This window comes from Natrix helvetica (genome assembly GCF_964273705.1).
Source record: "Natrix helvetica genome assembly, chromosome: 2".
NCBI classification, from domain to species: Eukaryota; Metazoa; Chordata; class Lepidosauria; order Squamata; family Natricidae; genus Natrix; species Natrix helvetica.
In genome coordinates this window covers 81,420,826-81,447,813 of record NC_138552.1, presented here as the reverse complement: position 1 = coordinate 81,447,813, position 26,988 = coordinate 81,420,826, and the positions used below count along the sequence as shown (strand labels likewise).

The window sequence follows — 26,988 nt, the reverse complement described above, 5'->3', positions numbered from 1 at the left end:
ACATGCTTAGTGTAAAAAAAAATTCTGTATTTTTTGTTTCTGAGAATCCCTTGTGGTCGTAAGTCGAGGACCAGCTGCAGAGACTTCGGTTCGACCATCAAAGCTCACGCGCCTTTCAAACGAAGCGGCGCTTCCTCCTTTTTCATGCCGGGAGGGAGCAAGGTTTCCCACCCAATTCGCTCTCGTTTGGGCGGAAGTCAAGCGAAAGCAACAGGAAGCCGCCGGGTTTTTATTTATATATTTATATTTATATATACATATATACAGCAGGAAGCGCCGAGCCGGGCTTTTTTTCTTTTCCTTTCCTTTTCTTTTCTTTCCCCAGGCTCGGCCCGTGCCTCTTGGCGCGCCTGCGCAGGACGGTTAGCGGAAGCCGGGCGGCGCGGCGCTGAATATCGCGCACGGGGTCCGCGGGGCCTCCCGTCGGTGAGTAAACGACGCGAGAGTGACGCCAAGCGCCGGGAGGCAGCGCTGTCGCTCGGACGGGGCTGGTGGGCAGCGGGGTGGTGGTGGTGGGGGGGGGGGAGAAAGGCTGGTGGCGGGGTGGAAAAAGAGGCAGCCGAATGAGCCAGGATCCTTGCCTGTGCGTGCCTGCCTTGCCTTGTCCGTTCCTCCTCCGCCTTTCTGGCAGGGCTGCTCCGCCGCCTACTTTCCCTGGTCCCGAGGTGCTTCGGCTCTCCTCCTTGAGCAAACCTTGGGGTCGGGGCGTGCTTCAGGAGCAGCGGCTCCCTTCGCTGGCCTGACTTGCCTGCCGGGGCTTCCTGCTTAGAAATATACAAGCGAAGGGTGGGTGGGTGGGACATTCAAGAGGATCGGCCAGTGCTTCGTTTGGAAGAGGTTCTTCGCAAAAATGTGTGTGGAGATGTGAATGTGTATGGATGTGCTGTACCCATTTCCTGTGTTCTTGTTCACGTTTATTCTTATTCCTGTTATATTGGGCACGAATGACTAAATAAACAAAGACACACACATAAAATTTCCCTGGGACCCACTAAAACGCCCCTGTCCAGAATCGCAGTGGTATGACATAAGCCTTGCCCTTGGTAGCTGGGAGATCTTGTCCAACGCCATAGGTGCTTTAATAAGAGTGTCCCCATCCCATACATTGCCATGCTCCCCTCCTCTCCTGGATCCAAGCAAGAAATCAATCTGTTGGTTTGATAGTGGAGAATATCTAGCTCAGGTGTAGGATGAGGGTGGAGGTGTGCTATCTGACCCACAAGCTTGGAAAATGACCCTCCACTCTCAAATCAATCTGTCCTAAATTATGCCTCCCCCCCCAAAGGACCCAGAACAGATCAGTGTTGTTGTCAATGCAGCCTAAGTGCATAAATTCCTTAGGGTTGTAAATAGGTTGTTTGACTTGACTAAAATTCCAGTGGTGAACATCATTCACCACATGAAAAAGCCTCTGCAAAATTGGCATACACAATGTTCTGCTGATTCCATTCATTTAATTTTGTTTTTCCCCTGTAGAGTGATTAAAGTTTTATTTCTTGAAATGATGGGACAACCTGTTCAACCCGTCAACCACTTAAGAAGAAGCAGAAAAGAGTATCTTGAGTTGGTGATTGAGAAAGGATTTGCCTGAGAAAGCCATAAACTACCCAAAAACATTAAGTGAGGAACTATGGTTCCTCCCAGCAGTGGCTTACTAGGAAAGAAATTCCCTGCCAAGCAGGGTATGGATGTACAATGGACAAATCCTTTCAGCTTTACTTCCAGTTTTATATCTAAAGCCTGTATCCGCCCTTTAAGGTAGCCCAGCTTAGGAAACATTCCACAAGGACTGCTGGAGCCTTACTTCAAGGTTGCAGAATATAATAACACAATCTTGACAGCCCGATGAAGAGATTCTCCCTCCATGCTCTTATTCTAAAGTAAATCAAGGCGAGACAATCTTGAGGTTTTTTTTTTTTCTCCTTCCAGAGGGCTAAGCTGGTGTTTGCGTAAGTATTGTTGAATTTTTTTCTTCAAGGGCAACTCCATGTTCCTCATCACCAATGGCTATTCAGTTCAAGGGCTTTGCACTTCAGGTCAACTGGTGGATCTGTGACATGTTTTTAAAAAGTGACTATGAAAATCAGGATCTGGTCTCCTTCACAGCCCCAAGAGGGCAAGAGAATAGGTCAGGAGCTGGATGAAAAGGTGGTGTAACAGGAAATAGGCAGGGTCAGTTGGAGCCACAAACTTGCCTACACATTATTTCAAATCTCCTCCTCCAAGTATTTCAACATAACCAGCATTTCTGGCATGCCATATCTGGAAGGAAGAGAGAAAACACAGCTTCCAGAGCAGAACATCTAAAGCTGTCTTCAGGCTGCCTCATTTGTGAGTGGAGAAAAAAGTAATGGCCTGTAGATTTCTAGTTTGGAAAGAGTGAGTGAATCCTCTTCATATGGAAATGTATTAAGCTAAAATTAATAGCCCATTTTGTCATGCAATATTTAACCTATTCTGTTTCAGATCTTAACAAAAGTTTATTATTTGTACATAATGCCAATTTCTGTTTAGTTTTTCAATTCCAATTATTATTTTAATCTATATAAAACCTTTCTTTTAACCGAGTATATGGAAACTGTTGAAAACAACATCCTTCTTCAGTCAATTGTTGTCTTGACTTTATATAAAATTATCCCTTCTGTATTAATATATCATAGGTGGTTTTTTTCTATCTGCTGTTTCAGAGCTTAACACTTCTAAGAGAACCTAATAGAGTTGTTCTGCAAAGTTTAATTACATAAATTTTCAGATAGATATTGATTAGAATTATGGATCAGATAATTCCAGCCCAGTTTATTCTATAACTTCCAAGAGCCAAGGATGATAGTGACTGATATGGTAGTTACATATATTAATCTTCCCATGCTTAACTTTTCTAGGTGATCTTTTTATAGCAGAAAACTTGCTCCATTCTTAGCTATTGCCTCTCAAATAGCAAAGTGAAACTTTTGATAATTAAGTAGAAAAATGCTGTTTGACCATTAGATATGGCTAGATACACCCACAGTGAAGTAATCTTTCTTTTCTTGTTGAGAATATGACTCTGATTTGTTTGCTGAACCTTTCTTGGGAAAGAAAAACTTGCCTTACCTTTTTTGAGTTTGAACATTCCCATAGAGTATTCTGTATGTGTATGTGTATGTGGAAATCAGAGCTTCACTTAACACATTTTTGTAACTGCATTTTTTGCTGGAGCAAATTCTGTAAAAAAAACTATACTTTGTAGGAGTTGAGAATAAGTATTTTGCGCTACAGTTAATGCTTGCAATTTAACTAAGCTTCTAAGAATCTTAGGCAAGAACTGAAAAGCAAAAGGGGAAGAAGTAGAGGGGAAAAAATAACTGATATTTAGGTTTGCATATAATTTCAATTTTTAATAGAATATGGAACAAGTTGCCGACACCAGTAAATCCTATGACATGCAGAGTATCACTGTGAAAATACTTTCAATTCAAATAAGAAATTATAAACATTCCTACATTATTTTGTTCTGATTACCTTGACAAATTATGTGAAAATCAAGATAGTTACTTTCCTACAGAATGTGGTCCTAAATTCTCTACAATTCATTTCTATATTACTCAGAATTCCCAGCCAGCAGGGTTAATACTTTTCCGATTGAGAATTATGGGAAAAGTCAGTTCAGCACAAACACAACTCTACAGTAGTTTTGTTATAGAATGATTGGAATTACAGCTGCACAGTAATTGTAATCTATATTTTCTGTAGTTATTGATGAAAAATGGAAGAATTCAGACGAGTAAAAACAATATTTTGAAGGATTCTAGCTTAAGGTTTTGGATGTTTTTCAGTTATTATTCAGCATCTACATTAAACCATTGAGTAAAATTGTCAAAGATTAATTATTACTATCTTTTCTTTCAAAATTGTTTCTCTTTTACATGTCACTTAGATGAGGCTGCAGAAGTGCTGAATCAGTACCTGGAACCAGTAATGGGCTGGGTGAGAGCCAGATTAAAGTTTAATTTCAACACATTGAAGATTCTGTAGGTATGTGGTTTCTCTATTCAGAGAATTTAAATTTAATCTATTCTTTGTTAGGGTCCGTTTCATAGTTTTCAGGGAAGGACGTTGTTCCAGTTTTGACCAATGTTGACTTATGACATCATATCGAGTACCTCTTAGGATAATAAACAAATTACATTGTCCTTTGGCTGGAAATAGGTTGACTATGGTTAGCTACAGCTTTAAAACAATCAGGATGAGTGTTACCATATACAGTATGTGAGGCCGTCTTTGAAGGTTTTTGTGAAATTACACTTTATAGCTGAGATGTTGCATTGTCTACTAAAATGCTGAACATTCATAACTGATTTCTGGCCCATTTCTGTATATAATTTAGAGTCCTTGTGTGATTTTGAAGTTGTTAATTTGAAGGTCTGTGCATTGAAGTAACAGATGGAATCTTATCAAAGAGAGATCCAGTCTAGAATTGAGAAAGTTCCCATCAGGGAGAATGATCAGAGAAACGGCTTGCCTCCAGAAATTGTAGATGCTCCATCGCTGAAGGTTTTTAACAAGAGACTGGACAGCCATTTGTTTGAGATGGTGTAGGGTCTCCTGCTTGAGCAGGGAGTTGGACTATAGAAGACTTCCAAGGTCTCTTCCAGCTCTGTTATTCTGTAATTCTGAAGTCATCTTGCAGGAAGCTACACCATTAATGGCAAAAATTCAGATTTTAAAGACTTGGTCTTCTTGATAGAAAGCATCTACCTTACTGTCTTTTTGGGAACAAGACATCACTCTTCCCAACTGCTATATGTTGCTTTTAAAATTATTTTCTACACCTACCGGTGTATTGTTTTATTTATGTGGAAGCAAATCTAAGTTGAAAGGTTGTATAGAGTCCTCTAAATATAAAAAGAAAAATCAAAGACGCATAAAGCCAGAGAGGGTAAACTACCGGTGGAGACTTGAAAATCATTTAAATAAAGAATAAGATTACAATGTGGTCTTGGTCTGTGATTATAGATAGTCCTCAACTTACAACTGGTTGCTTAACAACTGTTTGAAGTTATGACAGATTTGAAAAAAAAAGTTATAACCTGTTCTCAGTGTTACAACTGCTACACCACACGATTGTATTTCATATGCTGGGCAACAAATGTCAAAAATGCCCATTGGATAAGCTGGAATTGGATTTAAGACCACATGATTTGCTTAATGACAGTGGTGACTTGTTTTACAACCATTATAAAAACAATTGTAAAATCAAGCCCAGTCGTATGGTGAGTCGCTCTAAAACAACCAAATTACCTATAACCAGAATTCCAGTGTTAGTTGTGATTGGAAGTCGAGCACTACATGCATTTCAGTCCAACATAACTTCAGATTGGAGGCACTTCAAAAAAAATTCATAAATTTGAAGATATTATGATCAGTTTTTTTTTAAATTATTCACATTGCTAATCTAATTCTAATTACAATTCTTTTCTCCTTTAGGCTGATTTTTCCCCTTTCAAGTGTGGGACAAACTGTGATCAGATTATGTACAATGGGACTACGAATTCATTTTGTTGTTGACCCTCAGGGCTGGTTCTGTATGGGCCTGATAATCTTTGTCTGGCTTTACAATACTCTCTTCATTCCAAAAATTATCCTCTTTCCACACTACGAGGAAGGGCATATATCTGCAGCTGCTATAGTATGTAAGTCAAGTTTGTCATTTTTCTTCATTCTATCACATTCTTGTGTGCAGGTAGAGTAGGCATCTAGATACTTTTTATGAGATTCTGCTTGATGGTTTGGTATTGCTTCTTCTTTAATATTCGTCTTTTATATGACAAGCACGAGGTAGAGTGCCTTTGAACTTTCAGAAATGTAGATACAATTCTTCTCTGTAAATTCCAAAATCCTACTAATTAAAGTTTTCTGAATGGAAATGTATCTGTTTTTCAGGCTACTATCTATTTTCATTGTTCTGTATTGCCTCATTGTTAAGAGCTTCGGTAGCAGATCCAGGGAGATTACCTGAAAGCCCAAAGATACCAATTACAGGTACAGCTTATATCAACGTGACTGAAGTTGTGTGCTTTAAATTAGTCACATGCTCAAAATATTGATCCATGTTTTGATCTGCCTCATGGTGGAAACTGTCTTGGTTGCCTAAAGGAATTGATACCCTTGATCCTCTGAATCCCTCAGCACTTTTTCATATTCTCGGTCATTGAATGCATTTGGACTTACATGCAGGTAGTCCTTGATTTACAACCATTCCTTTAGTGACTGTTCAAAGTTATAACAGCATGAGAAAAAATTGACTGTCAGATGATCAAAATTCCGGCACCCTGGCAACTGCATGCATTTATAATATGTGAAGTGTCCTGGGATCATGTGATCGCTATTTGTTACCTTCCTAGCAGGCTTCTGTGGGGGAAGCCAGATTCGCTTAATGATGGCATGAGCCACTTGACAACTGCAGTGATTTGCTTAACAACTCTGGCAAAAAAAAGGTTGTAAACTGGGGCAAAATGCGCTTAAAGAACTGCCTTGCTTAGCAAGAGAAATTTGGGGCTCAATTGTGGTCATAGGTCAAGGACTACTATACACATTATCCAGTGAATTACTGGCTGCTTTCAAGAAAGAGCTAAGGGGAAGAGCTGGAAAATACCTTGAACTGATTTTGCTGAAATTGGAGCTTTCTAATGAGGCTGGGGGTAGCAGGGTGGGCAGGGCAATTGCATGCCAGCCAAGAATTCCCTAGCCTTGATTCCTATTCAGGGGATTGTCAGAAGATTTGGAGCGATGTAACTGTAATGTTTATTGATAATTCCCTTTGTTTATCTGTCTCCTAGTTTTTCTGTCCATGTTACTATTCAAGAAAATAAGATAGCCTTATGAAATAGTTTTTAAAAGGAGGGTTTTTTTTTAAAAAAAAATTAGAACGTCCTAATGGTTTCAAAGCCCCCTGTAACAGTTGGCCTAAAGAATAACCATCTTAAGGGACAATGTCCTCCTGTCAAGGCAAGAACCACCTTCCAAGCACAAAGAGAAGATGTCTTTAAAACGTAATCGCTGTGCTATGTTGTAAAATTGACTAGATGTCCCAGCACAAGGAAATGAGAAAGCTGACCGTTCCTTCTTGCCTTTCTCCATGCAGTGGAAGTTTAGTTGCTGGGCGATTGGGAAGTAGGGATAGAAAATTAGGACAGGGTGGTTATTTCTTTTCTCTGTGAAAAGGCTTGTATTGCCAACAGTGGGACACTCATAACTATGGACAATATATTTAATGGGAGAGAAGGAGAGAGAGAATTAGGACAGATCCCTAGAGATCTTTGAATCAAGTGTTGAAGCAACATTAAACAGAAGAGGCAGTATGTTATAATTAAGATAAGTGCCTACAGAAGTTCCATGCATTTATTGCATGCAAATAGAAGAAGCTTAGATTATATTCTTGACTTTGTTGAATTATATTAAAATAATCTGGGGAAGGTTGTGTGTGTGTGGGTATGCACGCAAATATACCCAATATTCCAGAAGTAAAGATATCATACTTGTATGGTCAGATGCATTTATTTCCTGCTTTTAAATTACATTGTAGAGCTTGCCTTCTGTTAATGGTAGCTCTCTTATTAAAGAGTAACACCTTTGTGACATTGGCTTTATGAGAACAGACTGAAAATTAGTTTCCCATCTGGCATTATTGCTAGTTTAATGATCTTGAGTGTTAGATTTCCAAACTGCCAATGTGCAAGTATGTCATTTTTCACCAAGTCGGAGAAATATGGCAACTCACAAAAAACTTAAAATCAATCTTTATAAACATTTATTTTAAAAAAATGGATTATTCACTAGAGGCGTAATTTTATGGAAGTACTAGGTGTAATATACACATGAGAAACGTTTGGTCATGTTAATGTCATTCTATTTAAGTTTCTGCTTCAAAATAGCTTTAACATTATTTTAGTGTGTTCAGATGTAAAAATAAAACCATGCTGCTTGTTTCATAAAGCAAATATGGGTATCATGGCTTGCATCTAATGTATTTTTGTGCTGAATTAAATGCATCCTTGAAAATAAATTTCATTTTAAAATATCTGCACAGACAAATATTGGGAGCAGCTAGATGTGCCTAAATATATTTGAATTTGAATGGACTATATATAAGTTCTAAGATTGAATTTAAATTCTGAGGTTTATCTGGATATTATTTTCAGTGTGCTTTTATTTCCAGTTTCACTCTCTACATGAGAAAATCCAATAGTTTTGATTGATTGCAATAAATGACATACTGTATTTTTCCAAGTACTTTTCCCCTCAAAAAACAGGCTGAAAATCTGGGTGTGTCTTATACAGTGAATATAGCATTTTTTGGCCTCCTGAAACCCGCCCCTTCACCAAAATGGCCGTGCATAGCTTGTAGGAGGCTTTCAGAGAGCTCCTGGGAGCTGGGGAGGGCAGAAAAGAGCAAACAATGGGCTGTTTTTTGCTCGTTTTTGGCCCCTCACCTCCCAGGGACCCTCTACAAGCCTCATAAGGGCTATTCATGCCCCCTTTTTTGGGGGGGAAAAACGGGCCAGTTTTCGTTAAAAATGGACCATTTTTGGGAGGTTTGCAGAGTGCAAAAACTTTTATTTGCCTCTTCCAAACCTTGATGCGTCTTATACTCTGAAAAATACGGTAACTTTAAGTGCTTTTTTCTAAAATCCTCAACATTCGCCCCCACAAGTACAAGTCTGTGGTTATTCTCGAAGAGAAGCAAGAATGTAGCAACAACTCTGCATTTCTGTTAATGTTATCTTTATTTCTCTCTTTAGAAAAAGACTCTTGGGAATTATGTAACAAGTGTAATATGATGAGACCAAAGCGTTCCCATCACTGCAGTAGATGTGGGCACTGTGTTAGGAGAATGGATCATCACTGTCCATGGTAAGAGAACCCTAGTATGTCATCTAATTTCATCTTTTTTAACTTCTAATTTAATTACAGTGACTCAATAAGCTTTTCTACTAATTGCATACTTTTTTCATTCTACAGCTTGATAATGTTTCAGGAACCAGAATGATATTAAATTGAAATACAGGTAGTCCTCTTCTTACAGCAGTTCCCTTAGTGACAGTTTGAAGGTACAACACCACTGGAAAAAAAAGTGACATGACCATTTTTCACACTTACGATGTTGCCGCATCCCTACGATCATGTGATTTATATTGGGACGCTTGACAACTGAGTCATATTCATGACGGTTGCAGTGTCCCAGGGTCATGTGATCACTTTTTCCACCCTTCTGGCGAGCAAAGTCAATGAGGAAACTAGATTCACGTAACAACAAAGTTACTAAATTAACAGCTGCAGTGATTCACTTAACAAATGTGGCAAGAAAAGTCGTAGAATGGGGCAAAGCACACTTAACAAATTTGACACTTGTTAACGTAAATGTTGGGCTCAATTGTGGTTGTAAGTTGAGGACTATCTGTACTAATTTTGTTTTAAAAAACATGAAATATTAACTCAGTTGGGGAAGCTGCATTCGCTTCACAACTGTGATTTGCTTAAAGGTCCTGGCAAAAAAGATTGGAAAATCAGGCATGACTTACTTGACGACTGCGTTGCTTAGCAGTAGAAGTTCCAATTGTGGTTTTAAGTCGAGGACTACTGGCATATGCTATATAGCAGGGGTGTCCAAACTTGGCAACTTTAAGACTTGTGGACTTCAACTCCCAGAATTCCCCAGCCAGCTCTGCTGGCTGGGGAATTCTAGGAGTTGAAGTCCACAAGTCTTAAAGTTGCCAAGTTTGGACACCCCTGCTATATAGTCATCCTCCGACCTTATTACAAGAAAGATATTCATTCAAGAGCAACTTAAAAAAAATTCCCTGTGTAGCTAAAGTACTTTTATCATTGTGAAAGGTTATAGCTGGTAGAACTGGACCACTACACATTTAGCTGATGAAGGCAAGATGAGGAGGAGAAATGCAAAGGAAAGTAACGGTAAATGATTTTCTGTTGCCCCAATTCTTTCAGCCACTATGGGAAACATGCTTCTCTCCTTAGAAGCCACCAGGTTTTTTTGACATACCTGCTTTATCATTGAATTTATGAACCTTTGACATTTCTGCCTCTGTGTTTACCCTGTTTTCTGCAGGATTAATAATTGTGTTGGTGAAGATAATCATTGGCTGTTTTTGCAGTTGTGCTTCTACACAGAACTCCTGAGTTCTTACACACTCCTACTTGATTTCTGCCACTATTACTACTTTGAACCACTAAGAAAAGTTAATGCGGTAAGAGAAGCTTCTGTTTGTCAGAATAGGATAAAAAGTGTGCGTTAATGTATTTTGGTCCTTGAAATAGTTGCTTTTGGAGAAGGGGAATCCACTATCTTACTTTCACAAATTGAACACTGCTATTACACCCCTGGTGGGCATTTGGGAGAACAGAATAAGAATCCATGAGTATTATAGGGTGGATCTACAGCAGGATCTGTCAATTTATGGCCTTTATACCACACCCCGCTTGTCATCTGTATAAAACAAGAATGTATAGGTGGTAGGTGGCAGATTGCCAGATCTGGGTGTTAGCTGAGCTTCAGATTGGGTTCCTTGGTCTGCAGATCTTCCAACATCATCCAGAGAGGTGGGGCAGCATCTGACCCTTTACAAAAACAATCCCCTGCTGACCCCTGGAAAGCTTGCACAGAAGATGGTAGAAGGAAATGGGGAGGGACCAAGCCAAGAGAGAAAAAAATGAGTGAGTGGGGAAGAAAGAATGCCTTGGGAAAGCTGCAAGACAGCAAGGGAGGTGGAGAAAGAGTAGAAGAAAAGAGAAAACAGTTTATTTATTTTATTTTAGCTTCAAAAATGTTAGGTAGTCTTCATTTAACGACTGCTTCATTTAGCAACTGTTTGCAAGTATAACAGTGATAAAAAAAGTAACTTTGCAATCAGACCTGGCATTCATGGCTGTTATAGGTCTGGGAATCAAAGGAAAGCTGATCATACAATCATGATGTCTCGTTTAGTGACCACTTTGCTTAATGATCAAGTTCCCAGTCCCAGTTGATGTACTAAACAAAGTCAGCTGTAATGCCAGCTCAATTTTGGGATGATTATTAATGAATAGAGTTGAGATCTTGATGTTCTGCATAACCTCATCATCACATTCTTTTATCAAGACAAAAATTCAGTATAGTCAATATTTTATCTTACACAGTGTCAACTGCACAATTAATGCCATATAATTGTCATATTTCATTGTTTCTCATTCTCTTTATACTAAGTGGTCTGAAGTATTATTACCTTCCTGTTGATTACAGGACTAGTTCAGCTTTTCTATGATGCATCATAGCCACAGCATCTCTATCATGCAACAATTGTCATAACTCTGTTTGTTAGGATGCACTGCACATAGAATCCAATTATCAATTACTTGGGGTCCCCCCCCCCCGATTTTAAAATCTAAATAAAAGTAATATCTACTGGTGACTCAGAAACTTTGTTTATGACAAACTTCAGCAAGATCCAACCTGTAAAAATATTTAAATGTTTTTAATGTATAAATATTAAAAATGAACTTCAATATGTCCACATTACATTAAATAGCTTGTAGACTATAAAAGCTTATGGTGATTGGTTTGTGTCTGGAAATGGGAAGAGTGCAATACGGAAAGAGGAATTAAATGGAGGGGAACTCTACCCCAGATGGCAAGATACAGAAGAAGAAAAAATAAAAGAATGTATGGATTGAAAGAGAGAAATTTTGTTAGCAACATCATTGAAAACACCACTGACAATTAAAGATAAGCTGATTAAGGAAACAGAAGAAGGGCATCGAAATTACATGAGAAACTTAATAAGCAATGAGTTGCAAAGAGGAGTCCATACAAATTTGATTAAGGAGATGATTATAGGACTGATACCACAAATGGCAGAAGACATGAGATTGTTTTGCTACTGGAAAGATACAGGTTGATAGATGGAAGAGTACAATTTAAAACTAGTTAAACTTAGTGAAATTTAGTGACAATAGATATAGTTAAATAAATAATTGATAATGTTAATAATGTATACATATGTATTGCTATGATAAGTATTAATTGGATATGAATATTGAATGGTACCTATGAAAGGAAGATTAGGATTTTTTGGGGGGTTATATATAAAGGTTAATAAAAAAGAACTAAATTAAATTTAGTTAAGTTTTGTTTATTAGGGGGAAATGTTATGATGCAGGATATAGTCAAATAAAGCAGGGATAATGATAACAACGTATATACAGGTATGGGTACAACATAAGGAAAGTGGATGTAAATTGTAAACAGTGATTTGGAAAGGAGGATTAGAAAACTTTGTTATTAAATATTATGGATGTTTAGCTAGAATAGGATATAAGGATTCAGTGTTATTGGAGGATATTAGAAATAATAAATGAAATGCCAGTATGTGGTTATGTATTAAATCTTGGTATATTTTATGATGAAGGACATTTAAACAGTTATAGTCAAATGAAAATGGAGGTATGATGATGGTAACATGTATAAATATCTGAGTTAAAATACTTCAGTTAATATGAATTATGTTTTTTGACTGTGGAAGAGATGCACGAAAGCCTTTTTGTAACCAACTGATACACTTTCTACAGTATGTAAAGAAGGATGTGTTGTGTTTGTTTTGAAAATAAAAAATAAAAATATTATTTAAAAAAGCTTTTCTTATATTTATGAAATAACAGATATTAGTGTAGTAGAATTGACTATAATTTACACATTCTGCTGGAATGACTGCAGCATAGAAGTATTTGATAAAGGAGTAAAATAATAGACATTTTGTTGGAAAGTCTGTAGATACTGCAGTTGTTTGTCCAGTAGGAGTAAATTTGCAAGATCTCTAGAAAGAAATTGTGTACAACGTGCAGATTTTTTGGTAATTATTGGGAGTCATTGCAAATGTCAAAATTTCATGCATAAGCTGTCATAGGGAAACACAAGAGTTGTTGCAAGACTTAGTTTTCGCAATAGTTTTAGCTCAATTTGCATTTCTAAAGTGTATCACTGGTTATTGTGCAGGAGAGGATCAGGATATGCATTGCTGACTCCTGCAATAAACAATCTAAAGTGGTACAAAATATGAGTAGCAAAAAACAGTGTGAGGGAACCCTTTTTTTTTGCTACTCATATTTTGACCAAAGAACCTGCAATTTTGAATTTTGGAGTACCTTTTTGCATTTCCTGCTTATCAGAATAACATTAAACTGTTATATTTTCTTTTACAGGATGTTTTTGTGTTTGTACATGAGCTTGCCCTAACAAGAATATCAACATTCATGGGTTTAATTATGTTAGTTGGAATTACTGGACTCTTTTATACTCAGCTAATTGGTATATTTAATGTAAGTATTTAATTCCTTTGAAATATTTTTATGAATATATTTACGCAGTGCTGAAAGTATATATATATATATATCTGTTGTTGTTCTTCAGCTGTTCAGTTGTTTCCAACACTTTGTGACCCAAAGCATATCAATTTACCAGATTTGTCTGTCAATAGTGTTCTTGTATGCTCTTACTTGTGTTGTATAACGCAACAGTATTAATCTAAACATCTTGTTTTGTTCTGGCCTTTAACTTTTCTAAGCAACAGGGTCTTCTCGAATAAATCCTGCCTTCACGTTACGTATCTATAATATTTAAGTTTTTGCTTCATTATAAATGCTTCCCAGAAACAGTCTACTTGTATTTAATCCAGGACTGAGCAATTTGTGCTTGCCATCAAAAGTATTCTCGGCATTTCACCCCCAGATCTATAGGTTTCAGTCTTTATTCATTCAGCCTTTCTGATGGTCCAATTTTCACAACTATTTGTTACAACTGGGAAAACCATACTGTTAAATGAATAACATTCTACAATTATTTGCAAAGAATTCTGGGACTAACGGTGAGACAATTAGAAAAGAATCCTGGAATATTGTTTTTGTATTTGATAACTAATGCATAACTATTATATGAATAAAAACAGAGTCGGAAATACCCCAATAAATGAATAGTTGATGAAGAAGATAGCAAAATGGACTTGCCTGATTAGGGAAAGGACAATAACCTATTAGTCACTATTTTTTATTGAAGAAAAAATGATTTATGTGATTTATAGGTTTGATGGTTAGAAAGGGTAGACTATGAAAAGAAGGGAATTGTAATCTTAGCATGTAATTTTAAGAGAGGGTAAAATGTAAATACCTTTATAACCATTCTTAAGATAACATTGCCTTCTTTTTCCTTACTTATCTGATCTTTATTTTTCCTTATTTTATTTATTTCTTTTCTAAAATTTGTACTGTCCCGTTATAATTTCTTTACTAAAAGTTATAATCAAAAAGTATTTGCCAGGAATGAGTTAAAAGAATATAAAATAATAAAGGCAGAGGGGAAACAGGCAGATTTGAAGACTTAGAACAAATGCTTATAAAAAGAAAAAAAAGAAAAAGACTTTTGCTGAAACTAGTTGAAGGCCATATCTCTCAGCTCATACTGCATAGCTGGGTGGTAGCATTAAAAATCTCCCTTTGCTTGCAGCTAACGTACTTCTCTTGATCCAGGCACCAAAAGAAAAACTCAGGGATTTTTGTAAATGCATGTTTGAAGATTTCATCTGTTAGTACCTTGGGCCAAATCAGGGTCAAAACAGAGTTGGAAACCAAATAACAGCCATTTTGTTGGCAATAATATGTTCGTAGTGCTGAGCTCCAGCTAACAGTCTCAGAACTTTATTATCATTTGACTGAAGTTTCTGGATCAATTTCAGAGGCAGCCCTGCATTAATAGTAATTCAAATTTTGGACAGTGGGTTAGCTTACTTTTTAAATGTTATTTTCAAGGATGGAATTTATGCAAGCCTTTTAAAACGAATGGATTAAGTTTTCTTCTTCTTTTTTCATTATTATTTTTTGCAAACTATGGACTAAAATTCTCCTTCATTACTGCGTGTGTTTTTCCCTATTTCTTCTCTATTTCATTCAAGAATTTGACTTTTTTTAACTTGAAATAAAAAAGATACAAAAAGCAACAAAGAAAATTGTAACAACAGAGGGTAAGACGACACTGCTACTCGGAAGCTGGAGGTTTGTGTATTGGAAACAAAACACTTTTACTTTCTTCACTGATTATTCTGGCTTGGCACTTCAAGGTCTCACTGTTTTGTCTATAGAGAGTGATAAGAAGAAAAGTATACAGATGTTCTTTTGAAGCATATCTTTAACCAGGGAAAAGTGAAAATAAGACCTTATTGTGAATTTATGCTTAATCTTGTAAAAACCTTCCAAGCCAGAGCAGCAGTGTTTGTCAGCTGGAGATAATGGCACAATCTCAACAGCAGAAAAAAACTAAGTTTGCAAAAGATATTGTTAGAAATTCAGAAATTATCAAACACATTTGAGAGGACGGAGAAGAAATTGGAAAATCTAGAGCAAACAGTAAAATAAGATGAAGAAGTTGAAGATGTTTATCAAGTGGAAAAAGTGGACGTTAGAGTCCTAAAAACCGAAGAGAAAAATGACTACAAAGAAATCAAATCCGCTGATATCTATGGTGATTGGTTTGTGTCTGGAAATGGGAAGAGTGCAATACAGAAAGAGGAATTAAATGGAGGGGAACTCTACCCCAGATGGCAAGATACAGAAGAAGAAAAAATAAAAGAATTTATGGATTTAAAGAGAGAAATTTTGTTAGCAACATCATTGAAAACACCACTGACAATTAAAGATAAGCTGATTAAGGAAACAGAAGGGCATCGAAATTACGTGAGAGACTTAATAAGCAATGAGTTGCAAAGAGGAGTTCATACAAATTTGATTAAGGAGATGATTATAGGACTGATACCACAAATGGCAGAAGACATGAGATTGTTTTGCTACTGGAAAGATACAGGTTGATAGATGGAAGAGTACAATTTAAAACTAGTTAAACTTAGTGAAATTTAGTGACAATAGATATAGTTAAATAAATAATTGATAATACTAATAATGTATACATATGTATTGCTATGATAAGTAATAATTGGATTTGAATATTGAATGGTACCTATGAAAGGAAGATTAGGAATTTTTTTTGGTTATATATAAAGGTTAATAAAAAAGAACTAAGTTAAATTTAGTTAAGTTTTGTTTATTAGGGGGAAAATGTTAGGATAAAGGACACATTCAAATAAAGGAGGGATAATGATAACAATGTATATACAGGTATGGGTACAACATAAGGAAAGTGGATGTAAATTGTAAACAGTAATTTGGAAAGGAGGATTAGAAATTTTTGTTACTAAATATTATGGATGTTTAGCCAGAATAGTCATAAGGATTCAGTGTTATTGGAGGATATTAGAAATAGCAAATGAAATGCCAGTATGTAGTTATGTTTAAAATCTTGGTATATTTTATGATGAAGGACGTTTAAACAATTATAGTCAAATGAAAATGGAGGTATGATGATGGTAATATATATAAATATATCTGAGTTAAAATACGAGTTAATATGAATTATGGTTGATGACTGTGGAAGAGATGCACAAAAGTCTTTTGTAACCAACTGATACACTTTCTACAGTATGTAAAGAAGGAGGATTCTTTGTGTTGTGTCTGTTTTGAAAATAAATAAAAAATTATATATATATATATAAAAATAGTAATTCAAATGAGAGTTTCCCAGAGGATGCATTATTGAAGCAAGCTGATCCCCATCTAATTAAGATTGTGGGTGGCACAGAAGCTTATGCTAGAAGAAGCCATCATAATCTATAGGGCCATTTGTGCTCCTCATGATAATTATGGATCATGAGCACTTTTAAATTAAGAAGCCATTCTTTGAAGAAGGTGTGTTTCCTTGAAGGGCAGGATGGACCAGCTCAATTCACAATTAACTAGCTAGTAATACTGTCTTGTCATAATTTAGTTTCAATACAATAGCATTTCTCTATAAGTAAGTATAAGTATACTATATAAGTATAATCTTTATTGTCATTATACTTAAATACAACAAAATTGGTTTATTAGTATTACCTAGGATATTATATGTGAGAAAGAACATCCAGTGCTTTTTAGGAGCAGAGGATAAATAGTTGGTGATGTTGAAGGCATAACCTTAACTTCCTAGACCAGAAGATATCAACTTTGGTGGCCATTAATCTGTACGCACCCTTTCTCTGAGGTGGTATTCAGCAGGTTCTAACCAGTTCTGGAGAACCAGTAGTAGAAATTTTGAGTAGTTTGGAGAACTGGTAAATATCACCTCTGACTGGCCCCGCCCACATCTATCCCTGCCTCCTGAGTCTCAGCAGATCGGGAGGAAATGGGGATTTTGCAGTAACCTTCCCCTGTCACGCCAACCAAGTCATGTCACGCCCACCGAACCAGTAGTAAAAACTTTTGAATCCCACCGCTGCCTTTTCCAAATAAAACTTTTTCACTGTCCTCTGATACGGTTCTCCTTCTCTTTATCCAGTCAGAATGTGAGTGTGGTCTGGAAGTATTCCCGCTATCTTTCTCAAGCCAGACTAGTGTATCCAAAACTGGACTGTTTCTAGAAGTAGTGTCTGGGATTCTGACCTAACTTGTGGCTCTAACACTTTTATACTTCCGGCAGCTGTTGCTGAAATATCTTCAACCTGTTCTTGAAATGCCACTCAAGTGACTTAATCAGGATTAAGGCTATCTTGTCTAGTCTAACATTCTTTGTCACTCCAGGGTATTATGGCTGATTTGGATTTCTTTTGGGGGAGCCGCCATACTAGATCATGGCCCAGAGGCTGATCTCCAGGTAGCCTAAGCACTGCACCTTTTTCTTTTTTCTAGTTAATCTGTACACATTGAGGTGCCCCCACCGAGTTTTAAGTGAAATCATTGGGGAAGCATTGATGCAGAATCTAAGGATAGACAATTGGGTTGAAAATTTAGTTGAGTAAAGTAATTTAACTCAAAGGTCATATAATACTGGTAATACAACTAAAAGATCAGTTAACAGATATAAGGGTAGTCAAACTAATACCAATACAAGTATTTGTAATACCAATGCCAGTAATTTGATTTCAGAAAAAACAACTATTTATTGATCTTAAATCTTTGTGTTTGCTTGAACTTTTAATTACTATGTCGTATCTATTCAGGTTCCTTAATGTCTTTAATCATTTTGAGTCCTAATAAAGAAGTTTAAAATGAAACTTGTTCCCTAATAGAGAGAATTATAATTGGCTGTCTAAAGATTGCCTAGTTCAACAAGAATTGTTGGAAAAAAAAGTAAAAAACTCTGCAGTATGTAATCTGAATTTCATGCCCTGATCTTTTCCAAAGAAATCTTGTTTGGAAAGTGGCCAGAACCAAGAGGAAGAGGAAAGAATCTACATCACTCATGATTGTTATGACCAGGCAATATTTCAAATTGAAAGAGCCATAGGTCTGTGAAATAAACTGCGCAGAGGCATTCAAACATCATCTCCTTAAATGAACTTGGTCCTTCCCAGGACCATACAGCTGCCTTTGGCAATTGCAAAGATTTCGGAGAACAGACATTTCGGTTGAAGATGTTGCTAACAGTGCTTCATAGGCACATACAGTAGAAGCCTTAGAGGATAAAGGAAGTTTAGCAAGGAGCAAAGAAATCCTGACCTTATTACGGGGACACTTTGCTGTTCTTCTAGATGCACTTTTAAGAAGGAACGAAGAGAGTTTAGACTATGTCATCCACCCCTCTTACTGGGGCATAGATCTGGGCGGGGCCAGTCAGGTGATACTTACCAGTTCTCCAAACTACTCAAAATTTTTACTACTGGTTCTCCAGAACTGGTTAGAATCTGCTGAATATCACCTCTGAGAAAGGGTGCGTACAGATTAATGGCCACCAAAGTTGATATCTTCTGGGCAGGTAACAGTGATAATTATAGAAGCAATTACAATTACATTATATAAAAACTAGAGCCAAGGAGACAAATGGCATAGGATGAGATCTTCTTCTTACCCTGTCAATCACTTCCAGCGGCGAATGCCCCTCTCGGAGCTACAAGCCAAACAGCAAAATCAGGTTTTGATTTTGGCAGCAGTTCTGGTTTCTGGTGGTAGAATTATCCATAGGTCTGGGGTCACAGTGGAAAATGCTCTTCTTGACCCCACCAGCTGGAATTCCTTGGCTGACAAAGTCTGCAGCTGAAGTAACCTTATGGCTACTTAATACCACCCACCATTAGCCTGAATCCAAAATTTAGACGCGCTGTATTCCTGATTTCTTTAGGTGTATTAGAAAGAAACTTACATCTTTTAACATTTTAAAGCAGTAACTAAAAAGGCTCCTCTTCCTTCTTTGCCTCCATAATTTTTGTTAAAAAAATGTTCCCATTATTTGCCAGTGAGAAGATGTATATTTTAATGGAAGAAATAATGTACTTTATTGCTACAAGCAAGGGCTCTCTCTCTCTCCCTCCCTCCCTCTCCCACTCACTCACTCACTCACTCACTCACTCACTATTTCTAGTTTATATTAAACCACTTGTATGGAAGGAAAACATATTTTGGAAGGTTTAGATGTATTTGAAAGGAATCAGCCTTTCCCTGTTAAACACTCACCTTTAACTTGTAGTAAGCTGTTCTCACCTTGTTTATAAAACAGTAATCACTTTCCCATAAGACATTATTTGTGATCCCTAGTTGTGATCTGAACTATGCTATATGTATATTTCCTATGATTAGTGTTGGTGTTGTTAACCTCCTGTGACCTATATTGTATGTATGCAGTCTCTTGTTGAAGGAGTGGCGGATTATTTTTCAATTGTCATAGCAGTGAGAAATTTGAAATGAGTTCATTTGCTTTTGGTTGCACATGACTTAAAGAGCTGTTATTACAAAGGTAATTTTGTTCTATACTTATTTCCACAATTCCTATACAAAGCTTATCAGCATGGTTCTAATCACTTAGCTGCTGAATTAATTCTAATCACTTAGCTGCTGAATTTTTTAAAAAAATACAAATCAGTATTTTTAGCTTTGTATTGTTCTTTCACGTACTTTCCAGAGCTTGAGTTATCTAAAGTCAACCATAATAAATTAATCTGAAGTTAATGAAAATTTAGCATGATAAACAGGTATTTAATATATTGTGTAATCAGTTAGTATGGTTTTATGCAATATATGTATTTAGCTAAAATGAATAAAATATTTAGCATTTTTCCTTTCCTTTTTTATTTTCTGGTAATTTTGGAGGCAGAAACATTTTGGATCAATTTTTTTTAAAACTAAATTTTACGTTAAATTTTTATTTGGTTAGCCACTTATCTGGAGTGTTTTGTGTAAATGAAAAATCCAGGTTATCAGTAACTGCTGAAAATAACAGGATAATCGCTTAAGCAGTGATTCTCTGATGTCATTGTGGGAGGTTAGTAAAAGAGGATTATCCATGACCCAGATAAAATAATTAGAAATTACTTCGACACTTACAAATGAATGATTTACTGTACTAATCTCATTTCCAAAGTTTGAAAAGATCTGTCTCTCAATATAATACTGCCAGATGTTTTTAGTTAAAATGCATCCTTTGAAGAGACTAATCTGAAGCCTAATTTTAAGGATTATCTTTGATTATTTTTATTTAAAATCTTAAACAGGATCTGTTTATATTTTCCATATGTTATTGCAAATGATTAACAGAGTTAACAGTTTTTTTTAAAAAAAAGAATGATAGTTTGGAGCTCATTGTATTTCAGATGTAGATTGTGATAGCTGTTTTGGTATTATTTTGGGGTTCCTTCAAGTAAGTCTTTTGGAATTCTTGAACGGTTCAACCAAAGCAAATTGATTTTTTTTACACATTTTTAAATTAAAATAATAGTGAATTGTACGAGTGTTCTATCCAATGTTATACTTCCAATGAAGAAGAATAGATTTGCGTATGGGACATTTGCAGGTTTTGTTGTGATGAGTAAATCCAATATCTTACTATCCTTGGAAAAAGGAAAAGAATATTTTATTGCTTGATACCAGACATTTTACAGCTGAATTTCGGCAAGGCAGATTTGAAGTATGGACTGGGGAGGGGTTGTATTTGCAGCCCACAGGTGGCCGATCTCTGAATGGTTACAATTATGTGTCATTTGTACTATGATTACACTCTGGCTATAATTTTTCAGATATCCTAAAAATAAATACAATTGGTGCTCTTTGAGGCTATCAGTGAACCTCATTTATGCTCTATTAATCTTCTAAGAATAAGGGAGTGCCTGGTAGAGGCCGACTATTTTAGCCTTCATGTCTAAATAGGCCTCCAGGAAACTATTTTGTTACTGAATGGTAGCAGCATGTTTCCCTACTGTTTAGGGAGAGAAGGATTGAACAGGCTTAAGATTTCAGTGACTTGGGAGAAGCCCCCAGAGGTCTTTCATTTCCATTTCCTCTCTTAAACTCAACCCCTATAAGCCCAAATTGGGCTGAATAAGTGAGCTTTCCAGCTGATAAGGAACAAATGGTAGTCTAGGCCCATAAAACATTCCCCAACCTGTAGCAGGAGCTATACGGAATATTGGAAAAACTTAGTCTATCCTTGCGTCTGAATTGGTTGGTTGATTATTTTTTACCTGCTGCAGTTGAGCGATTCATCAGGTGACAGTCAAGACATTCAACAGCTATGGTACAGTGCATTAAGTAAGCAATCCAAAAAAGCCGTAAGTATAGAACAGCCATCATAGAAATGAAGAAAGACAAAGGGGAGTCATTTAAGAATGAAAGGCCTCTTAATTCTATTTCATCTAATTTTCTGAAGTCTAATAAAGTAGGAACTGATTGAATTTCAAAGGGCAAAGAATTCCCTAATATTGGTCCTGCAACAGAAAAGCATTGTTGGGACTTCATCCACCTTTCCTCCAGCTTCTCCTGCACATGAGATAGGTTAAAATTGGTCAGGGAAGCTGATCCTAGACTGATTTTTCTACCTGTGAGTGTTATAAATTGGAAACTGTTGGTAAACATTTCAGATGTCTTATTATTACTTTTTGTCCAGCAGATACTCCCGATTTTTATCACTCTTGTTATTTCATATAAGCTATTTTTATGAGTTATTTAAGATGCCACTGAACTATGGTGCCCCCAGCTGTGATCTCCTCAGATGTACTGAGCTAAGTAGGGTCATTCCCGGTCAGTAGCTAGATGTACAGCTATGGGAGAAAGCTTAAACACTACAGGAAATGTTGGCAATTCAGAAAGCGAAACATTTCTTCTGAAGTGTTATTGAATTAATCAATGCCCCGATAAGGCCTGCTGTTGCTTCTTGAGGTCAGGTCAGAGTGGCAAATGTATGTGTTTTTCCCTTTTTACAAGAATATTTTTACATCTAGATCTAGTCTGAAGGCAATTTTGAAATAATGTTTCCTTACTATGTAAATGATTTTTTCTACAGTACTGAAGAATTGTAGCCTTTCCTAAAGTTCTTATTTTTTGAACTGATTCACTTGATGCCATAGGTGATCTCATACATGTCAAAAAAGCTATTCTTTTCTTAAGTATCTAGACCTCATTTTTTAAAAGAATTTTTTCTTACCATTCATGCTTAGCATTCTGTTACATATTCATTCTAGAATTCTCACAATCCAGTATAACTTTTGTATTTTGGTTTTTGTGAGATGTTATCTGCGTGAATTTGGATGTTAAAACATTGATATTGAAAACTTTGACTTCAAGGTAGATGTCTAAGATATTTATGTTTCTTATACAAAAATTTGAATATGTCCATGTTTGAAATAAGCCCGATTAAAGATTCCTTGTGATGATGTTTCTTGTGATTATGTGGACACTACCGAGCAGTTTACTTGGCAGTTTTAGAGAAGTGCTTTGCCATTGTTTTAATCTGAGGTGTGCATGTCTTTTAATTTGCTACTCTAGATTACTGGTTCCCATTCAAATACAAAGTAATCCTATCCTGCTTAGTTTCCAGGTTAAGTCAACCAGATGGCCATGGTTAAATGTTTTTTTTAATCCAGATAATGAAAATTCTTGAAATAGGAAACAGAGAATACAACCTTGGTATTAATACTGTATTAATATGGTTATAACATTCTGTATAAGTGAATATTTATAGTGAAATAGTGTCAAACAATATCTGCCTTGTCTGCTTTAAATTTTGTTTCTTTAAAAACCCGCACATAAACATGACAATAAAGTAAGAATTGTAAAATGTAAGTTTATTCACATTCAGTGCTTTTGGGGATTTTTTTTTTACTTTGACATTTTTTGCATTGTTTTTAATTTATTTTCCCTTTTACCTTCAGGTTATTTGAATTTAGATTATTATTTGAAAGAAATATAATACTGTAACTTTCATGATTTTGTAAGCAGAACCTCTAGCAAATCCCAGTTCAAAATGAATGTCAGATTTCCCTTCTGCTTGGAAGGATACTTTGAATTAACCTTGACTTGGGAGAGGTCATCTGCCAGCCCAGTCATTATCTAAGATCCAAAGACAAGTGTCTTGTTTCATTGATGTGGCTGTATTGCTCAAGCTGAGGATGATGAACTGCATTCTTTCATATTGGAGAGATTTTTAATTTAATTTAATTGTCCAGTTCAAATAGTTCAATGAAGACAGGATGAGACTAAAAGGGTTTGCTCTTATTTCAGTTTGACCAAGGTCTGAATTGCAACCCCACAAAAGGCCTACATGCTATATACTATGCAATTTGTTTGTTTTTTAAAAAATAAGGAATTGCTTCTTAATTCAAAGTTTAAATTAAGGATATGTTTTAATTTCAGAAAATAGCTGAATTATTTCAGTCAACGGCTCACTATTCTCAATATAATATTTGGTAAAATAATAAGGGGCACACTATCAAGTATAACAAATGAAAGAAATTATTTTGGCCACATCTCTAAAGATCCATTATATTTGGACAATTGAAACACCGCATTTCATCATCTGACCAAGTAAAAAACTCACACTGAAACAGAAAACATCTGTATTTATCTTGGGTGGTAAAATTACAGTACAACTCTAGAAAGTTTGTTGTCTATATATATATTTTGTTTGTATCTGTATGTGCTTATACTCACATAGAGAAATAGAATATCTCGTTGCAAAGATTTACTTTTTTGTTTTTGTAAGCATTCTACATAGGTGCTACTTGTATATATTTTTGAAAAACAACATTCTTTGTATTTTCATGATAGGAAGAAATATTTAACTTTTTTTTTCTTAAAATAGGACATTACAAGTATAGAAAAACTGGCCAACTGTTGTGAAGAAATGTGAGTATTGTTTTGTTAAAGTCTTTATAGAGCTTGGCAATAAAATGCATGTGTGAGATACACGTAGGGCGTTAATGAAAGCTTAGCTTACCTTTTTCACAATGATTCACATGGTGCTTTAATTAAAAAAAGTTCTATCTGACGCAATCAAAACAATGCTTTCAAAGAAAGGGGATTTGTTTTGTTTTGCTCTCTTTTGTTGGCAAACAGTTAGTTGATTATGAGGAACATCTTAGTTCTATAAGTGCAAATGCAGTTTGTGTTTCTTAAGGTCTCAGCTGTCGCTGAAGTGAAAGGAAAGCTTTGCTTAATGGCGGCTCAGATGTAATTCATCAGAGTCAACTAATGGATCCCCAGCCAAACTGTATTGTTCTAGTTGACTGAAGTGCACCATGGGAGTGCTGTCTTTCACTAATAATGCTGTCGTCTGTAGATCAAGACCTCGAAAGCCATGGCAGCAGACCTTCTCAGAAGTTTTTGGCACTCGCTGGAAGATCCTGTGGTTTATTCCTTTCAGGCGAAGGCGACCACTGCGCGTTCCCTACCACTTTGCCAATCACGTCTAAACAGATGGATGGTAGGCACAGATGGGTTCTCCATGCTGGATGTGTGTTGCAGGTTTTGTGATAATAGAACTATGGCACTCCTAAAGTCAATTAAAATCTACCCACCAATCTTAGACGTCACAACGTGCCCCAGGCTTTATTTTAATAATGAAGATCTTCATTCTGCTTAGGGATTAAGGCACACTCCTCTATTTACGTTCAAAGTGTACTTACATTCAGATTAGCATTGCAGAGAAATCACTGCAGGTTCATAATAAAAAAAAAGATTGATGTACAAATATTACTTTTCTTTTGATACTGGATAATACAATTGGTTTTGCTAGAAATGTTGTCATTTACACAGATCAACAGGTTTGGAAGTATCTTGACTGGTTTAAATTTCTTATTCTTTTTTTATCAGTCATACTAGCTGGATTATGTAGAAATGTCTGTTTTCCTATTCATCAGTTTTAATGCCTCCAATGCCTTTTATTTATGATGCATGATATTAAAATGCAGCTTATCTCTAGAGAAGACTGGCATTTTAACAGTGGATTTTTAAAAGGAACAATGATGTTTGTTCCTCGTGTTTTTAAAAAAATGTTATGTAAAACCACAATGTAAAATCCATTACTGTTTTGAAAGAAAAATAGGTTATAAAATGTGCAGTTTTCTCTTCTTTGTACATGCAATAATTAGCCTTAAGTGCTAGATGTGTCTTAGAAGTATATACTGAGTTTAAAAAAATACAAAGCTTATGCCATGATCCAACCAAAGTTAAGCACCTTTTAAATCCTACTTATATTAGTGATACATTTAGTATTTTTTCATTCACTCCCCAAAAAACAGGCAAACTGCTGCATTGCAAATGGAATACTGGCAGATACGTTTTTCTGGGTTTAAGCTGCAATCCAACACACTTACCTATAAGTTATTCATTTTGTATAGATATGCATAAGATTCTACTAAGTGCCTAATTTTGGTGCGATTGTGTGTATAAATTTTATCAACATTTACTATATCATATCTACTGAAAACATATACAGTACTGTGTTGTTTCTATGTACTATGTTTCTTGTTTTGTACTGTCACCACTAGAAGTATTTAAAATTTAAATTTCATGCGTTCATAGATTGGGTAATATATGCTGGAGATATTTTAACAATAGTATTTATATAGTAAATATAGATGTTACATTTAGCATTATCTACTCTGTATTACATTCTAAATAGATGATATGAAGCGAAGCAGGCATGCCTGTAAAGCAAGATTCCGATTGGTAAAAATAGGTAATTTGAGTTGTAGATAAATCAGTCTTTTGGTTTGCATCCCAGCTATTTTTTAATAGTAAAATTTTAGGAAGATCATTCTTTTAAAAGGAATGTTTGCTGATCCAAGGCTTATATAGAAATAAAATCAGTGATCAGTTTTGAAAACTGTCTAAGAAACATCCATTTTATGTAATTAAGAAGTATGGGGGGAATGGTAGCGGCCTTGAGCTTCTGGATAAAGGACAGGATATCCTTCTAATAAATAAATAGGCCTAAATGGGAGGACATGTTGACTCAAGATCAGGCTTACAACAGGCATGACATACCTAAGTGCATTGTTGAGAATGCATTTTTTCATTCACTTGGCCTTATCCTATCCTTTCTTACGTTTTCCAAATAAGTCAAGAAGTGAAAAGTATCTTTAGTTCTTGCATCTGTACTCTACTTTTGAGCCTTTGTGCTCATAAGAGCTGCAAGCCTGCCATATCTAACTGTGAGGCCCATAGTTACAGATAGTCCTCAACTTACAACCACAACTGAGTCCCAAATTTATGCTGCTAAGCGAGAAATTTGTTAAATGAGTTTTGGCCCGTTTTACGACTTTTCTTGTCACTTTTGCTAAGTAAACCACTGCAGTGTTAAGTTAGTAACACGGTTGTTAAGTGAATCTGGCTTCCCCAGTGACTTTGCTTGTCAGAAGGTTGCAAAAGGGGATCGCATGACCCCGGGACACTGCAAGCGTCATAAATATGAATCAGTTGTCAAGCATCAGAATGTAAATCAAATGAGCATGGGAATGCTGCAATGGTCATAAGTGTTAAAAATAATCATAAGTCACTTTTGTTCAGTGCCATTGTAACTCTGAACTGTCACTAAATGAACTGTTGTAAATTGAGGACTACCTGTATTTGGGGGCAGATACATACTGGCTAGTGAGGCAGCCCCAGGAACAGATT

General features: G+C 36.0%; 1 protein-coding gene across 3 annotated transcripts; it reads left to right on the top strand.

Moving 5' to 3' along the window:
- Positions 1-292: 292 nt before the first annotated feature.
- On the top strand, positions 293-25,435 carry ZDHHC21 (zDHHC palmitoyltransferase 21). Of its 3 annotated transcripts, none has more exons than XM_081942270.1 (9): positions 293-426; positions 3,917-4,014; positions 5,467-5,672; positions 5,923-6,021; positions 8,781-8,892; positions 10,109-10,247; positions 13,234-13,350; positions 24,173-24,216; positions 24,650-25,435. In XM_081942270.1, the coding sequence occupies exons 3-9, from the start codon at positions 5,519-5,521 to the stop codon at positions 24,780-24,782; spliced, it is 798 nt and encodes a 265-aa protein (XP_081798396.1). In that variant the 5' UTR covers positions 293-426; positions 3,917-4,014; positions 5,467-5,518; the 3' UTR covers positions 24,783-25,435. The 3 variants fall into 3 exon arrangements, with proteins under 3 accessions (XP_081798396.1, XP_081798397.1, XP_081798398.1); XM_081942271.1 differs by lacking the exon at positions 293-426 and adding an exon at positions 1,508-2,368; XM_081942272.1 differs by lacking the exon at positions 293-426 and adding an exon at positions 1,508-2,379.
- The last annotated feature ends 1,553 nt before the right edge of the window (positions 25,436-26,988 follow it).

Excerpts from the sequence above, each read along its gene's own strand:
- ZDHHC21 (XM_081942270.1), top strand. The coding sequence starts at position 5,519 with ATGGGACTACGAATTCATTTTGTTGTTGACCCTCAGGGCTGGTTCTGT. Across the intron at positions 5,673-5,922 it reads ATCTGCAGCTGCTATAGTAT|GCTACTATCTATTTTCATTG; the intron begins GTAAGTCAAGTT and ends TCTGTTTTTCAG. Across the intron at positions 13,351-24,172 it reads AGCTAATTGGTATATTTAAT|GACATTACAAGTATAGAAAA; the intron begins GTAAGTATTTAA and ends TTCTTAAAATAG.